Here is an 18564-nt window from a genome sequence, read left to right on the forward strand (position 1 = left end):
TACAAAAAGCATCACTTTTCATCATGGAGTTTCTCCCACAAGCACAGCACTAAGTTCTGCCAATTACAATAACAAGCCAGAGGTGTTTTTGTGTTTTTCTTTTTTCTTTTTTTCCCCAAAAGCAACATTGGCCACAAACAGAGAAATTATAAAATCTTCAATGTTGTTGTTTTTATCTTTTGCTACTTGCCTGAAAATAGATAGTGGGGAAGATAATGTGAGAGCATGCACAATATTAATGCTTTTATCTTTTGGATCACGTCCTACTGCACCCGAGCACCAAGTTGTGGCAACAGATATGGCTGTGTGCAAAAGCACCGAGTGAGAGGAAGCTAGAGAGAGAGAGAGAGAGAGAGAGAGAGAGAGAGAGAGAGAGAGAGAGAGAGAGAGAGAGAGAGAGAGAGAGAGGAAGGGAAGGACAGGGAGGGAGACAGAGAGCAGAGAGAGCAGCTCAAACTTGCCACACACTAAAAAACCCGAGATTTTCTGCTCAGCTTTGACGAACGCAAACATTCCAAAGAAGGAGCGTAGCATGCTGTCGAGTTTGAGGCGAGGGTGTTTCGGCCTCTGAGGGTGTGTGTGGGGCAGAAAGCCTCTATTCAGGACTACGTTCCTAACATGTGGCTCAACCCCGCTTTGTGCGGTGAAGCACAGCCTGGTTTGTCGTAGTTGACAGACTCTCGGTTGTGAGGAACCACCGACTTCTGGGACTAGGCCCCTGAGTCTAGCATCGACAAAAGGCATTGTGTTTTGAAACTCGATCGATGTGTTTTGACTACTCAGCTGAGTTCTCATGTTGACTGGCTACTTTCTCATGAAATGTCTGGCATTATGCAGTTTCTGGAGTTCAGAAATATCCCACTGAAACCATTTTGAATCGGCTGACACAATCCAAGATTTGTTTGCTTCAATAATGTTTACAACGTTACACGTGGCACGTGGAGGCTGAAAGGAAGTTTCACAAAAATAATCCTCCTGCGTAATATAATGGCGGGTGTTAATCCTCAGTCTCAGTCACAATTCGCTCTCGGCTTCACTGGAAGAAGAGCGATTGCCTTGAGCCTTGTAATAGACAATGATCACATGGGATTCTTTGTTTTTTCCGCTCATCCCTTTTTTAATTCTTGCTTTATTGATGGATTGCACAGAAAAATAGCTTCACGGCATGGGATTTGCCTTGCTTTATTTTTGTGTATCCATTTTTAGTTAACATGAGAACTCTTTCAAACCTCTGTTCATACTCTGTACTATTAAATCCCGACATCACGTCAGATATTTATGTTCTTCCTGGCATTCTTGTTCTTTTTTCTTTCCACCAAATTTGCCATTCATATATCATGGGGGCCTCAATGCCAACGCATTTGAAACTTTCAGGATTGCTCCACATCATCATGATATGTAGTGTCCAATGTACATCCTTCAATGAACCTGATTGGTTGGAACTTTATCGGTGTGATAGAGGGGCCCAGAGATCATGGCAGGACTTGTAGGTTGCTTGTGTGTAAGATGGGTGATGGTTTCTGGGGGTTGGTGTAGTGCAGGCATGATGGACCAAATGGCCTCCTCGTGCACCAAAGTTTCTTTCATATCCTTGTATCTATAACTTGTACTATTATTACCAACCTATCGTTGATTGTCCATGCTCTTATCCTTTTAAAATTCTGAACATCAAGCAAGGAAGCTGCACGTACTATTTTTCATCTTCGGTGTGACTCGGCCCGGGTTCACACCACCGACCTCTCAGACTGGATGCGAAAAGCCTGACACCAACGAGTCTGGTTAATTTGTCGTTCGATGGATTTTGATGGAGAAAACAGAGATATGTTGGTGAAAGGCTACACTGGTGTATACAAGTACTGTATACTATACAGTATGTAGTACAAGATCCAACGATTATGATTTCAAACTTTGTGACCATCCTGTGAATCACTCCCTCCATGGTGGCTTCTCCAGTAACTGCTTAGCTGATGCTGATTTCACCAAGTAAAACAGATTTTTGTCTGTTTGCAGCTTTTGCCATTTAAAAAATGATAAATTTGAAGGTGTCTCACCATTTCCTCTCTTTATTACAGACGCTCGTGCTTGGAAGCTTTGATAGTTTTGAGCAACTCTGCTCGTTATTGTTATTTGTCATGTTAGTTTTGTCTTGCATCAGAATCCTGTGTGACAGTGACATATAGTTGTGATACAAATGAATAAATTATAGGCCTACCCATAAACACTACTTTTTTAGTTGCAACAAAATGCATCAGTATGTCCTTTACTAACTCTTGCCATCATAGATGAGAGAGAGAGAGGGAGAGGGAGAGTGGTTGAGGAGCGATAATAATGGGGCAGGGGGCGCGGGAAATGCCATGCGAGAGCAACAGAGAGGGAAACACTGGCTGGCTTGAGTGTTATCTGATGAGAGATGTCTTGCTGAGTTCCCGGCTGGAACCCCTAGCGTCGTTGCTTGGCGTTTGGTTTTGGTGAGAGTTTACACACGTAATATTGAAAGTCCCTTTAACTCTCATTTCTGACAGCGAATATGTGGAAAGCATTACTCCAAGAGCTCATATTTACCCTTTCCCCCCCCCCCCCACATATATACATGTGACATTTAGCTTTGAAGTATGATCATATATCAGATTCCTCGAACAGTGTTACTGGGGTTATGAAAATCCGTGGATCGTGACATGCGGTCAAATAATAGTTCCTTTTCTCCAAGGAATGCCAACAGGGAATGCAGTTTTACGAGACTCGTGTGAAAAGAAAATTTCATCTTTAAGGTTAATGTAAACTTTTGTAAAAAGCAGATGAATGTTGGACATGATGCAGGGACCTCCTTATCAATTCCCCATCTCTTATTGCCACACATTGCATACTAATGATGCACCTCACACTATCCAACGTACTTTTTTTTGGCATCTTCTCACCTTCTGTATTCTGCACAAACTGAACTTAACCAATTGAACTTTCCGCCATTCTTTTTGTATTCCTTCTTTTTCTGGGACGATAGATTCTGCATTCCCAGCCGATTTCTCTCTACTGACCACCCTGCGCCCTGAGATTGGAACCCAGGCCTTCTTGCTGTCTCTATACAGTGAGAATGGGGTACAGCAGCTGGGTTTAGAGGTGGGACGTTCACCAATATTTATCTACGAGGACCACGTGACCGTCTCGCAGTCTCAGCATTATCCAATGCTCACGGGTGTGAACCTCGCCGATGGAAAGTAAGTGCGAAGTTTTGTGAATCGTTTCTCTTTTGTGTCCTTCTCTACAACTTCATGAATCCACCTCTTCTCCACATTCATTTCATGATTCACCTTCATCAATCTTACAATTCTCTCTCTCTCTATTGAGTGCAGCCTGTGGCTGCTGGTTGCATCATTGGTAGGGACGTGGCTATGCCGCTGATGCAGTGTCCCCCTTACCAGTACAATGGTGCTCATTTTGCCGACCTCAGAAGGATGACAGGCTGAGTCAACTTATTGGTGTATTTTTTTTTTTAATTCAGCGGCCATCGGGGTTTGAACTCGGAACCCGAGGATCCCAAGCCGCCACCCTAACCACGAAGCCAACACCAGGCTAATCTTCTAATTGATTCATTCGTGTGTTTCCTTTGTGGATCTTTTCCTGTCTCCTATTTGTTTGTATGGCATGTTTTATGCCTGGCTCTGTCCTCTGATATTCTCAACCCAATCTGCACCCTCTAATCCCTTGCTGTCTAATTTCTTGTCACTGACTATCCCATATTCCTTCCTTGCTGCTCTGTCTTCAATGACGGTCCTCTCTTTTTCTTTACTTCTCTTTTTACTGCACAATATTGAGTCTCATGGAAGAACGATGAGATGACAGAGGATAAAAAGGCAACGGACAGATAGTGGGGGCAGTGAAGCCGAGCTGTTAGACACACGAAGCAAGGAATGCTCTTCTCAACTTCCTTCTGTCAATTTTTTTCTTTCTCTCCCCAACTCCAACTTCGACTCTCCAATAACATACCTCAATCAGCTTTTTCTTCAGTTTGCTGTTTTATGGATGGACACTGATTGCCACTGCTTGGATTCCATATTGGCTAAAAATGTGTGTATGTGTGTGCTGTGTTGCATGCTGTGTTGCGTGCTGTGTTGTGTGCTGTCTGTGTATGTGCATGTATGCGTGCATGTGGTCCTGCTGCTGGAATGAAGTTTTCAACTATGGCACGCATGCTGCTAAACCCAACGCTTGATGTTTCTGTATCCGCCCCATCCTGGTGTCTCACCACTTGTTCCCCAAATTAACAAAGCGGCCATGCCAGAAAAGCCTCAGTGCTCTGATAACAATGTGTCACTGGATCAGCACCTTAAACAATTGTCTTCCAAATGCCCATGGAAATATGTTTGTGCCTTATTCGATTTCTATTTTATATACTTTGATTTGGGACATGGACTGATGTCTTGGCGACCAAGATGGAAAATTCTCTTGCTGAACGAAACCATTTCCTTGGCCTTGTTTTAACTCAATAACATCTGTACTTTATTGACATCATCATTATCTGGTCTCATTTGAATGATTTGCAGTGGGATAGTCTATAAATCGAAATATCCCTGTGTCGTAAGAGGCGACCAGGGTGGCATCAGGAAGGGCATCCGGCGTAAAACCTGTGCCAAATCAGTATGCGGATCATAACGGATGATCCGCTGTGGCGACCCCTAACGGGAGCAGCCGCAAGAAGAAGAAGAAGAATAAGAAGAAGTCTATAAATCGAACAAGGTGGTGATATCATTGTACAGAAACTTATTTTGACTCCACTCTAATGATTGAGCAGTTTTGGTTGCCTGATCTTACAAATGAAACGGTTTCATTAGGTTCCAGCACGGAGTGGTCGTGTTCGTTCTGGAGTGGAATGAGCTTATTCATTTGTTGCTGCTGAGGGATACCAGGACATTTACTTTATAAAGGAGGAATTTTATGCTGGATCTCGTGGAGATGTTCAAGATAATGAAGGGAATAAACAGAATGGATGCAAGGACATTTTTACAGTACAATGATGGCTAGCTCCAGGACCAGGGAGCATCATTTGAGAATGGTAAAGTATAGAACTGGAACAATATCAGGACAGGGGTATTTTACACAATTGTAAATACAGATAATTGTAGTCCCATGAGGGTGGTTGAGGTGGGGTCAATGGGGAGGTTTAGTAAGGTTCTGGATAGGTACATGGAAGAAATGGACATTGAGAGGTACAGAAATAATGGCAGAACTAGCAGGTAGACTCATACAAAGCTATGTGATGATTGGTGGCACACACGTTTCTGGAGAAATAAAGCATGCTGGGAGAGTGGTGCAGCATGAAGAAGATGGACCAAAGGAGATGGACCGACGGGGATGGGTCAATGGAGATGGGCCATTCCTGTGCCATTATTTTCATTATTCATCATGTTGAGATCCACCTTTGAGCTGTCTCATGCGGGTTGGATTATTGGCCCAAATATATACTGTTGGACTGCTTCTTTACAGGTAGGGTGTTACACCAAAGATGTGCTGTCCCTTGGATTGTATGTTAAGTTCGGTGTCCCCTCTGCTACCATTGATTGTTGGTACAGGTTGAAGATCCATCCATATCATTTTGATAAGCTGAGTTTGTGAGTTGTCACTGGCACCCTGAACCGCTTGCAAATTCTGACCCTAATCAGCTCCATTCGAACATCAGGCTTTGTCAGCCAGTTCATGTGAGATTTGGGCCAATCTTACATACTTTACGTGAATGGCCGACCACAAAATAATGGGACACAGCAGAATAATTGAATTGTTCATTGTTTAGCCATCACTCATCTGGTTTTCTTTTGCATCTTGATCGTGATATTTTTTTTTTTGTTGCGTTTCACTTCTTGTGCCAATTTAATATGCCGATGTTTGGTTTTGTACTGGCAAGCGGTTCTTGTGATATTTGATTAAAACAGGACAAGTAACGTTATTGAAATTTCCATGCTATCTGTTTTTCTATTTATTCCATCTGACCGATGTAATTTTGTGCTCAGTATTGTTTGAAATAAAAATTGTTTTCCTATTTTGCGTATTTATTATTTTATTTCATCCGACAGGTGGCACCGCATGGCAATATCAGTCTACGATAACAACATAACGGTATTCGTGGACTGCATACGGGTGCTATCCCAGACTTTGCACCGCAGTGACAACCCATATATCGACCTCAATGGGATTGTGGTGTTTGGAGCTCGTATTCTTGATGATGAAGTGTTTGAGGTGAGCAGACATATCATCCTTTACTACTTCCTCTTCCTCTATGTCCTCCTTTTCGTCCAATTCTTAAACATTTTGAAATAACTTTTCTTCTTTAACACTCGATTCTAGTGTTTGCCATTATTGTTTTACTTGCCTGAGGAAAAGCATTTCCAATTAAAATTAACATTTTGAGACATATATATTTCATATCGCATGCACAATGCATTGTGAGATCCCATGTGATAAGCCACCAGTCAGAATGTTATATTTTATCAGTCAAGCAAGTGTTATTCATTCTACATGTGTGATTGAATGGAATAAATATGTTGAAAGTGTCGGAACTAAAGATGTGGTTGAAGTAGCAGGGAGAGTCTAGAACTAGAACGAGAGCGAAGTCCATGGCGCACCATCACAAATCCCCACACTTCCCACAGAAAGCAAACTTGAAAGATTGCAAACATTTCCACCAGGAATGAACCAATATCAAATTTTGAGTTAAAAATTTTGACCCCTGAGACTCCATTAGTCCCCACCACCTGGGGTTGAACTGGGGGTTCAAATTCCCCAAAATGTTACTTATTTCATGGGTTCCCCAATGCTGATTGCATAGCCAAAGTTTCAGTAAGAAAAGTTTATAAAATGTGCAGGAATTGCATTTTTTGGTTTTTGACCTTATGACCCTGCCTCAGGGGGTGGGGTTAAAAATTGACACTGCTCTTGCATCTTTGTGCCATGTGGTGATCAGAACTACCAAGTTTGGTGAATTTCTGCCAACTATTTAGGAGGAGATAAGGTGACGTGTGGACAGACAGACGGAGCTGATTACAATATTCTCCCATTTTTTGTTTTAAAAACCCATTGGGATAATGAAGGTTGAATTGCTATGTAGGTAGGTGATTGCTTGGAGTCGACCTCACAGGCTGTGTCAGTATCTGATTGTGCTGGCACGTGTCATATGGTAAATGTTCCCAAAGAGGTCCGGTTAAATGATCAGTCTGCATGCTTTTTCAACATTCGAGAAATTTTAGAAAAGCTTTCTCTTCTTAATCAAACAAAAATGTTTTAACAATTTTAACAGCAAACAACAACATCCAAACATAACTTCAATAATGATCCAAATGATAACAGGAATTTCACTTGCAGTTCAAGCAGAAAGTACCAACAGGTAAAACTACCAACATCAAGAATCACTGCTCACCTTCACTCTTTCATTCCTCCTTTTTCCCGCCTTTAGAATAAACTCCCACACTCTCTTCAATCCCACTCTTCCCTCCAGGTCTTCAAAACAGCTGTTCACCACCATCTCTTATCTTCCCCCATCCAAAACCACGATCTTTTCTATCCCCACTAATCCACCCCAAACTCACCTTCTTCAAATTCCCTGCTTTCTTTCATGAAAGTCCGTGTCGTGTCAGGACCTGAAAGTCCCTGTAGTGTCCACCTTGTTTACCCCGTGTACCCCACCACATCCCTCTCCCTTCCACAAATCTCCTTATGTCTCTGTTCCCCACTGTTTTTTTCCTTCCCTCTCCTGCCCCTCTTTTCTCCTGCATTACAGCTGGCTCTCATACGAGCCTCGACAGTGTATACAAAAAAGGCCAGTGGGCAATTTTGAACAATAATGACATCAAAAAATGTACGTTTTGAAGGAATCGAGGTTGAAAGCCCACTTTTTATGCACCATTTGTTTCATACCATGTTACACCTATATGTGTATCCAAGACCTTGGTGAACTGTCATGTCAAAATGTTTATGTATTCGAAAAATATGATTCGTGGTTGTGAAATCTCCCGAGAGATTTCCAAATGTCACTCCTTCTTCCCTTCATTGAAACTCGATGGGTCCATCGGTGGTTTCCTTGTGGTTTCTACTTCAGATTCAGAGGAAATATTTACCTCCGCCACCGAATGTGGATGGGGATTATATTTCCACCCCTGTCTGTCCGCCTGTTTGATTGTTTGTGAACAAAATATCTCAAAAAATTGCTTCCGGATTCGGACGAAATTTGGAGAAGAGGTTTGGTGTGTGATGCCGATGAAATGCTTAGATTTTGATGAAGATCCGGATCCAGATCTGGTTCCAAAATTTTGAAAGTGATTTTTCACCAGTGAGTGATAGGGTCAAAAACGACATCTAGCAGGATTTCTAAAAAGGTTGTGAACGGATTCGGACGAAACTTGGTGGATGAGTTGGTAAGGTGACATGAACAAGCCAATAAATTTTAGTTCAGGTCCGAATTCAGATCCGGCCTATCGGTGGGAACTAATCAGCCTGGCAGAGGTATGCTCTCTACCGAGTGCCCTTGTAGTGTTGCGACTGGAATTGTATACTTTTTTCTTCCACCCACAAAGTGTTCACCACAACCACGTTCATAATTGGCAGGGATAAAATGTTTCATTGAGATTCTCTGCACCCATAGCTTCCTCAAACTCGTATATTTTGGACGAACGTGGAATGAGAGTCCTCAAGGCTTCACAGAGCTGTTGTAATACATCAGCTTCCCAGAATGTGCCGCACACATTTGCTGTCTTGATGTCAGTATGCATGCCTCCTATTTGAATGTAAAAAGAACCAGAGAGTTGGTGTCAAAGCCACCCAATGCTCGCCTGTTTATACATTTATCGTTTTTAAAAGACTAGTCTAATAATATTTTTTATAAAGCATTGCAGTGAAGTCTGATCCAAATAATTTTAAAGCAATATATGTATTTGTATATTGTAATCAGTAAACTAGTACACATATTAAACTAGTAGTAATGCCCGGCGTTGCTCGGGCTAGCAATAAAGCCCGGTGTTGCCCGGGCTTTCTTGCAAATTTTCTGAATAGCTGTTAGCGGTTAGGGTTAGCTGTTAGGGTTAGTGTTAGGGTAGCTAACCCTAACACTAACCCAAACCCTAACCCTAACCCGAACAGCTTGGCGTAGTGGAGGTAAACAGCGCCCAGGGCAAAGTGGAAATTTGTGTCCCCCGTAGGCCTTAAACTTGAGTGGATTTGAATGGAAAATCCCATGAGGGATATCGATTTATCGATTTTTTTTTTGAATATCAGAAGTGTTATGGAAAAAATTTATAGCCTATGACCTAAGTTGGACCAAAAGCCATAATCATACCGAATTTGAATGGAATCCGTTGGAGTTTGTGAAAATGCATCAAAACGAATTTTGAGGGGCCTCTTAAGGAAGACAATAATATCATTAGTATATGTGCCAAATCTTGTTTCATTTCATGCGGTAACAAAAATCTGATGGTGGAACAAAGATAGGGGCATGCTGATATATTAATATAGATGAATGAAAGCGTCTAGTATAAACAGGCGAGCATTGGGTGGCTTTGACACCATCTTAGGTTGAAATTTAAATTTTTTTAAAAAAATCATTAGTTAATTTCAACTTCACTACACCAATAGTATACCCCAAAGGAACCTCCATGCCAAATATCAGCATCCTAGTACACATTAAATGAATGGCAAGCTTCTAAAAAATAACTTGCACCAAAAACTTTAACGTTGATGTGCTACAAGAAAGTTAAGTTCAAAACAGGTCAAAAATTGAAAACATTTGAAATTATTTTTTAATTTCAACTTCACTCCACAAATAATATACCCCAAATCAGCATCCTAGCACACATATTAAATGAATGGCAAGCTTCTAAATTACTTGCACCAAAAACTTTAACAATTTCATGCTCACGCTGACGCTCATGCCGGGGGTATTGCTACAGCTCTCTGTTCTTTGAACAGGTGAGCTAAAAACTTAAAATTAATTGCATCACCTTAAGTAATGAATCAATGGAGCCTGATAATGTAAAAATATAAAAATGAATCGTCCGTTTGTTAATAATCAGCCTTTTGTGAGAATGGATTCAGGAAACTCATCCGAAGACCACAAGTTTGTTTTTCTTTACAGATTAAAAATAACTTGCTGGGGAATATTTATGCCAATAAATTCCTGACCAATAAAATTGGAAGCATGCAATGGAATGTACAAATAATTCCCTGAACTTCACCTTCATTTAGGGCCCCCAATAATTACCATCTTCTCGTGGGATGGGTCAGGAAACATTTTTGGCTCAAGTCTCGTACGAACTGGCTGGCCAGGCCTGACATTCGACGGAAGATGGAGGAATTTATAATTTTTTTCACAATGCCGATGATAACTCACCTCCTTCTCGAATAAGGCTTGTGGGCTCTTTTAACGTCAACCATCGACTAGTGCTGGCATATGAAGCCTTTCGACAGATGGCACGCACATTGATGCCTCACCCTGCCTGTGAACCACCAGGGCGACAGTTTATCCGTGAGTCGGGATTCAAACCTCGGCAAAGCGGCTCAAAGGCAAGTACATTCATGCCGAAGGTCTCCTGCCAGTCATGATAATAACGTCTTCAACTGTACCATTTAAATATCATACTTGCCACCATTATTGTGCGCTAGCACATGAAAGTGAAACTTGGTTACATGCTTCCTAATTGGTATTTTGAGTGACATATTTTGCTGAAAAAAAAATAGTAAAGATAGATTTTTGAGGTCTTTACCTTTTTAAATGCCAGGTAGGACAGACAAAACTCTAGCGGCAAACATGAAATGTTTCATACAGATTGCTGAAGGACATAAAAAAAAAAATTAATCAATTTTCCTTATTCTTTGCTGAGCTGTTCAATAAAGTTTTTTTTTTTTTTTTTAAATAAATCAGTAAATATTAGTGATGATGGTAACTATCACTATTGATGGACCCTCGATAGTGCAGCTGTTTCACTCGGTACAAGTCGGGCTGACTGTATAAAACAGGTTTGACTGAAATGCAATTCCATGTGCAGGTCATGCTGGGACAAATGCTGGCGTTGATATGACCATGGAGTCAAAAGTATGTCGTTGCATATGCACAGGCTTGTCCCTTGTTTGGGGAAACAAAATAAAATAAAAAGAGTTCATTGAGCAAGCCGATACGTCCACGGTGTGGAGGGCTTTTATAAGCTGAACATCTCGGATAATGATTTTAATATGATTTAACTGGAGCATTGCCAGGATGGGTCATCTGTTTGTTACATAAGTAATAATGGTGGAATTTTTGATCGCTCCCCAATCCCCTTTCGTCAATCTTCCCACATGCCCTATCCATCTCGTTTCCCTTCTCTGTCTACTCGACCTCTTCAATCGTTTCTCTCTTCGACCACCGCCCCCCTCTTCCAACATTCCTCCTCTTCTCAGTTGAGATGTTCTCAACATGTAGCACTTCTCAGCCCCTCCCACCCCCCCCCACCAACCTCATATGCATACGTAATATATAGATACGGCCCTTTACATTCGATGCAATAGTGAAAACCACTGCATCCTGGATGCTAGAGACATTCACAGCAGTGGTGTGATGAGTTGAGTGTGCTGCGAGAGCACACACACGGTAAGTGAGGTGATCACGTGCGCGATTAAATGTGAACACCATCTCCTCACTTCAAAGGTATCCTCAGGAAACGAACATTCCTGGATCTTAATCTCGATAATTACCAATACACAGAGAATAAATTACCTCTTATAATATGCTCTCCCTCACGAGGACATTGAAACCAGTCGTCGAGTTTTTCCCATCCAAAATGGCAATGCATCATCAGTGACTTGAGATGTCCTTTCCCGGCTTCATTCATTTCCTGAGGAAGATAATACTTCTGATAATGACATCCTTTGACTCCTCTTTTGTTTGATGGAAGAAAGACCTGCTAATGGTTCTGTTTTATTATGTTGTCCTCGATATCAAAGAGAACCCTGAGGTGCACTCCCTGAACTTTCAGGTTCGTTTTGAGCAACTTTTTTTTTGTCCATTTCCCCCTACCAAGAGGAATGAGTGTACGCGCATTCCTCACTCGGTGCTTAATGGTCCATGATGTCGTTCCGACCACGAGGTGAGAGGCACGGAAAGCGACCATTTCTAAAACGTTCCGTATGCTGAACGTCGTTACGCCTCAGGTAGCAAATCGCTTCAGGCTGAGGGCCTCGCGTTCCAAACCGTAGATACGTTATTAAAACGAGAGCATTTACTTCTGGGTTTGCCTCCAGTTTAACACCAACTTGAAGTTTAACAATTTTAATCATAACTAGAAAGGCACTCGGTAGAGTGCATACTTCCACCATGTAATGCCTGATCCACGAGAACATATCGGGCCCAATACATTTTTTTAAATATCATGCTATGCAGTACTATATCGTCTTTGGCCCAATCACTTAAAAATTTCAATAATTCTTGTATCCAGATCTGGATTTCGATCTTCAGCATAATCAAACCAGTTCGGCCTTGCCATACACCCAACCTGTCCACCAAGTTTCATCCAAATCCGTCCACCAAGTTTCATCCAAATCCGTCCACAACTTTTTGAGATATCGTGCAATGTATTAGTTTAGCCCAATCTCTCGATGGTGAAGAAGCACTTCAAAAAATTATCAGATCCGTATCCGGATTCGGATCTTCACCAAAATTGAATCGGTTCAACCTTTTCACACACCCAACCTGCCCAACAAATGTCATCCAAATCCATCAATAACTTTTTGAGATATCCTGCACACAACCAAACGAACAGACAGACAGGTGACATCATAACATCCTTCCACCTTCGGTGACGGAGGTAACTGGAGAGTTCATAGAACACCTTCCCATGCACAGCCTTGAGAAACAAGGATGTAGGCGTGCTTAATGAGCAGAAAATTTGATTGGTCATGATGACGTAAAATGCTGTCATATTTTGTCCAAGTACTGCTAAACTGAAGTGTTTTTGAAAGTGCCAAAAAGTCAATTTGTGTTTTACAGCGTTCAAGTATATCATTAAATTGAAACAAAATAAATATTGTAATGGTCGTATCAAAAATTTATTCTGGAAGTTTACCGCCATTGACGCAGTGTCTCTTAGACCATCTTACTTAACACGTTACATTGATTAATTATTCGTGTCTGTTGTTTGTGTCCTTTGGGAAGTCTTTCAAAACAGTAAGTTTCCTGTTTGTAATGATTTTCAATTTTGTTTGACTGCCACACAGACTGCAGACAGAGTGAAAAAATATTTTCTCACTGTTCTCTGCGCATGTGAGATCAGGGTGGATTTAAAGCCAAAGTACTGCAAAACTACAGGTTCTTTTTCTGATTCATGTTCCGATTTGTGTTCAAAATATGACGTTAAATTGAAATCAAGTTGTTCCTCGATCATAAACTGACATTTGTTGACAGACAGACAGAAGTGAACCAATTGCTTTACCCCACTTTACGCTTTGCGTGCGTGGGGTAATGATTATCAGCGTCATTGTGATCCAAATGTTCCCTTACAAGGAACTTCAACGAAGGGGGTGGCCATGAGGCCCATTAGGCCTGTGAAATGGTTGCCAACCTATGGTTGTCGATCTGTAACCTTTCCTTTTGAAATGCTGAGCATCAAGCAAGGAAGCAGCCCGTACCATTTTTAAAGTATTTGGTATGACTCGGCCGGGGTTCCAACTGCCGACGTCCCAGACTCAGAGCGGACGCTTTAAAGTTCATTATAAAAGTGAACTCTTACATACTAGTGATCAGTTAGTCCATGTTCTGCCATTAAAGAAAAGTGAATTCCTGAGAATATAGCAAATATTATTTTCCCTTCAATGGAATTTAAAATATGATCATTATTTAATTTCCCACTCTACGCCGTTACGTGTCGAGATTCGCCATTAAGCTCCCAACGCCACTTTTGTGGATTCCTCAGTCGTTCCTGTGGACATGGCCCACGCCTTGCCTTCGTGGGTCCCCAATTAGCTTTGGTCTATGGAATGGGTATTTCCGTCACTTGCATACGGCAGCTAATCTGGGAACTGCAAAGGCGAGACGTGGCTGCATCCACAACATTTGCTGGGAAACTGGGTTAATGTTCAGATGTGGATTTGAGTTTTGTTAGAAATCGATTTTTCTTTCCTATTCCTGGATACAACTTTACATTCTTGTTTGACTTTTCTCAAATATTTGACCACTGACTTACTCATGCGTCCTCATCTGTGTCATTAACTAAAGGAATCTAAAAATAGCTTTTCACTATCAGGATTGAAGGGCTTTTCGATGGCCTATTTTAGAGGCCTTTTGTTTATCTAACCCCAACTTCCCTTGCATGAGCAAACATTTTTAACCTGGCATCTCCTGAATCGAACCTTTTAAGATGAAGACCTCTTGGAGAGTTCAATGAGAATGAATGTATTATATCTTTACATCTTCATGCATTCATAAATCATCTTATTTTTGTTGTGGTTTAAGGCTTATGGAAAAACATTATGTGCAGCGCAAGGACATGATGAGTGATGTGTGTACACTACTTTGATGGGAGTTACAAGGACATTAGTGGACGAACACATGTGGTCTATGGGATTTGAATCCTGGGTTCCAAGCACGATATGAACTATTGGATCCAATGGGAATGCCAAACAGACTAACCACAACTTGGCATCACTTCCTATTTTAATGGTTGATTTAGTTTTAAGTTCCCATTATAGTTTGATCTTTATTTCTTCAGTTATTCTCCAACTCATTCTGTATTCATTTAAAGGGAGGTAAGTGTCATCAGCAAGATGGAGCAGGTCCTCAATATTTATATGAGACTTCACAGTGGCATAAGAGGAAATGTGGTGGAATATGACTTGTTTGAGAAGCAATAATCATGGATTGTGGTGGATTTGTTTTCAATGGATGATAAATGTTTCTTCTTCTTCTTCTTTTTTCGGAGGCAGCGCATGGCTGCGGGCAGCATCATTGGCTGGAGGTGCAGCTGTGCTGCTGAGACAGTCCCCCCTAGGTTATGGAGCAGGAATTTTGAATTTGTTCAGGTCAGATCTCACCGACTCTTTGTGAAGGACAGAGTGGAATATTTAATGCCCACCAACTAATACTGGCAGACAGACAACCCAGTTTACCGTCCATCCGAGGGACTGCACATGCATTGATGAATCACCCTGCCTTCATAACACCAGGATGACAGTTTATAGCTGGGTCAGGATTCGAACCAAGGTGAGACAGCTTCGAGGCGAGTTTGCTTCCCACCAGTTCTTGATGAAAAACAAGAAAAACTATACTAGCAAGTGAAAATCAGTGATAGGGTTTCGGGTTAGGTGGAACACCTTGTTGTCTCATGTGTTTCATGCCTGGAGAAGATCTACAGATGTCTATCTTTTCCTGTGACCACTCTCACTTCCAATCCCAAATCCCCCCCCCCCCCTCGGTTGAGGAAGTGTCACATCCAATCATACCTTCACCTGTCTATTGAGGCTGGACTACAATTGGATCAAACATAACAAGTCAGCTGCATGAGATGTGGTACCTGTGCAGGTCAGAACACTTGACAATAGTCAACTGGTGTTGATCTATCTTTCTAATGAAGTATCTTGTTTATGAGATGAGAAGCCTTTCTGAGAATTGTTTTGTGATTTTTCACTTGGAAGTATTTTCCAGTTAACGGAATTCTTTATTTTTTTTTTGTTATTGTCCAAGGTGGTTTGAGGAGATCATCTGTATATTTAGTTAAAGAGTAAGGAAGTTATGAGATATTAGTAAACCATTTACTTTCCTGTTGACAACTCTGCGAGGTACTTTTTTTTCAAGAAGAACAAGAATACCAAGAGACGTCGTCATATTGATGTATTCTTCACAATGACACCGAAAGAGACAGGGAACAAGCCGACAACATTAACTGCCGCAGGAAGCGAGATGTGGCTGACTTCAAACTTTTACTCTGATGACGGGCTAAATGCGCAAAACATCAGCCACACCTCACTTTCGTACTTATCGGCTTTCAGTTGTTAAAATTCGTTGTTAACTTGTCCACCAATGCAGAGCGACATGAGCCTTTACGATGACTCGTATTCTGAATGGACAAATCAAGAAGATTATACGACACACGGTTTGAATCTGGAATCTCACTATGATGAGTTACTTGCTGCTCGCATGGGCATGCCAAACATGCCATGCCATGTTTTTACATTAATATGTCTTTTTGTTACAGTTTCTAAAGCTTGTATAAGAGTTGTTAAAACACACAAATCACACTAACATGCAGACAGAGCCATCAGACAACACAGGACTTGACGTCAGACAAACACAGCTGTTGACCTTGGGGAAAGTAACCTCCCAGACACAACCCCAGTCACACCATCTAGTGGCAGTGCTTTTCCCTCTGCAGTTAGCCAGGCATTTTGGGGGAGAAATCTCCCTTCTACTCCTCCCCCCTCACCTCATGTGTCGTCAACTCAGGAGGTTTGTCCACACACTATCCTTGAAATAATGAGTTTCAAGCAAGGAAACAGCTCATGTATCAATTTTTTTTTTAGTCTTGGGCATGACTCGGGAAGGGTTGGACGTGACCTTCAACCTCCCAGACTCAAAGTGGATGCTTTAACCACAACACCACCGAATCTGGTATTGGATTAAACAAACAATGATTCATTTAAATAATGCATATTCATTCATAATGCTAGGCTGATAGGATGGCCGAGAGGTACGCACTCTTGCCTCTAAGCTGTCTAGTCTGGGTTTGAATCCCACCACAGCTATAAACTGTCATCCTGGAGTTTCACAGGCAGAGTGATTCATTGATGTGTGTGCCGTCCCTCGGATAGATGTTAAACAGGTGTCCCATGTGCTAGCAATCATTGGTGGATGTGAAAGATTCCATGGCGTCCTTCATGAAGAGGTGGTGAGCCATTGCTGGCACTCTGAACAAATTCCAAATTCCTGCTTTTACCAGGAGAGTGCATTGCATCAGCGGCACAGCCGTGCAATCAGCTTATGATGTTAACCTCCATTCTTTTGTTGCATATGAACAAAAAATTAATAATGCCATTAATTATCATCGTAGAACAATACAGTATGTAGGATTTGAACCTGTGGGGGCACTGCACAGTTTCCAACCATCCGGCCAAAGCAATGCTAAGCCAGCTGTCTCTCTTCCACAATGGCTGCTTTAAAGATCCCATGCTATCTCTCACTAACACAGTGAACCTCTGGGCTGTTACTCTGAAAGCATTTCAAATTATCTGCATAGTCAAGCATCGGGTTCACCACCTTACCTTAATAGGATTACTCCTGGGCTACAACTGCATTTGTAGCCCTATAAGGATGCATGTGGGCAATGTCAAATATATATATATTTTTTTAAAGTTTGCTAATCCATAATAATACTTTCAGATAATAATGAAAATTTGATGTGATTTTGAAATTGGTCAAAGGCATCCTGAAGTAGTTTCTTCATTGCATCGAGCAGTGGTACCGATAACAACCGGCTGATTATGTCTACGTTTGCTGAGGATCTTTTGTTACAATGATGACAATAATAATAAATACAGTATTGTTGCATGAACGTGGAGTTGCCTTAAATGAGAGTTTTGGGGCAGGTGAGGGTTGTGGTGGGTGGGGAGGAGGAAAGGCCATGCACAGACAGATTTGGATGGAATTCCAACAGAGATATTCCAAGAATTATAATAGGATAGAGAAGAGATGCCGAGAGGCCTTTAACGCATCCTGGTGATTGTGCCTTAATCGGTGTTTGGAGCCATCCTATACTTGCCCTATTAAACTGACACACAAAGTCATTCTCCGGGTAGAACGTGGCAAATTGTATGAGGGAAAAGAGTGAGGATTGAGGAAGAGGGGAGTCTGTGTGAACTCGCACAAACCTTCAGTCCCTTCAATTAGGCCTAATGGCTGCCTTAGGCATGACAATCGGCCTGTTTGTATTATTGAGACGTGCCTAACACTGCCGCCGTTCTCTGCGTTTTGAAGGCGAACCCTGGGCTACTTTTAATCTGGAAAAACTCCCTCAAATAAACTGGGCGGTGTCGAAAATTAGCAGCAAGACATGAAGTGGCATTCTCGGAGGAAAAGAAAACAAACGCCAATTTTAAATAAACTCTGAAAAACATTTTGCTTGGAAAGGCATTGAGGGTAAGCCATCACTGGAGTTACTCTTCTACTGTTTCTACAAAGTCTGATTTCCTAATTTTTCAATAGCGATTATATTCCCGAAGGAAGTTACAGCTTCGACGTGCGTGCACTCAGATTTTCTGCAAGGAACGCCGTGTTTTATTTCACAGCTCAAGCTGTTTCTGCCCAAATACACGTGACTCTGCATCGCACAGGACGCAGTGACCAACATTCTTCTTATTGTTTTATCCCCGTCTAAACATTATTTCTGCTCTTCGTAGAATTTGTATATTTTACCCTTATCGTGACTTTCTGGTTTACCATGGTGTTTTGTCTAAAAGGGATTTTCCTGGCTTCGAGCTCCTGGCCCCACGAATTTGTCCAGCAAATATTGCTCGCCTAAGGCTCCTACCTTTGAGGTCAGCACCTTTACATTGTCTCTCGGCTCACCTTAG

General features: G+C 41.6%; 1 protein-coding gene across 3 annotated transcripts in view; it reads left to right on the forward strand.

Annotated features, from left to right (window-relative positions):
• The window catches only part of LOC147012783 (uncharacterized), a 416846-nt gene that overhangs the window by 25151 nt on the left and 373131 nt on the right, over positions 1–18564 (forward strand). For all 3 annotated transcript variants that reach the window (XM_085853969.1, XM_085853968.1, XM_085853966.1), the window contains exons 3-4: positions 2999–3212; positions 6063–6225. In XM_085853969.1, the coding sequence (XP_085710095.1) occupies positions 2999–3212; positions 6063–6225 (377 nt within the window). The remainder of the gene's footprint in view (positions 1–2998; positions 3213–6062; positions 6226–18564) is intronic.

This window comes from Eptatretus burgeri, chromosome 14 (assembly GCF_056783735.1).
Source record: "Eptatretus burgeri isolate ZD-2024b chromosome 14, Ebu_testis_v1, whole genome shotgun sequence".
Taxonomy (NCBI): domain Eukaryota; kingdom Metazoa; phylum Chordata; class Myxini; order Myxiniformes; family Myxinidae; genus Eptatretus; species Eptatretus burgeri.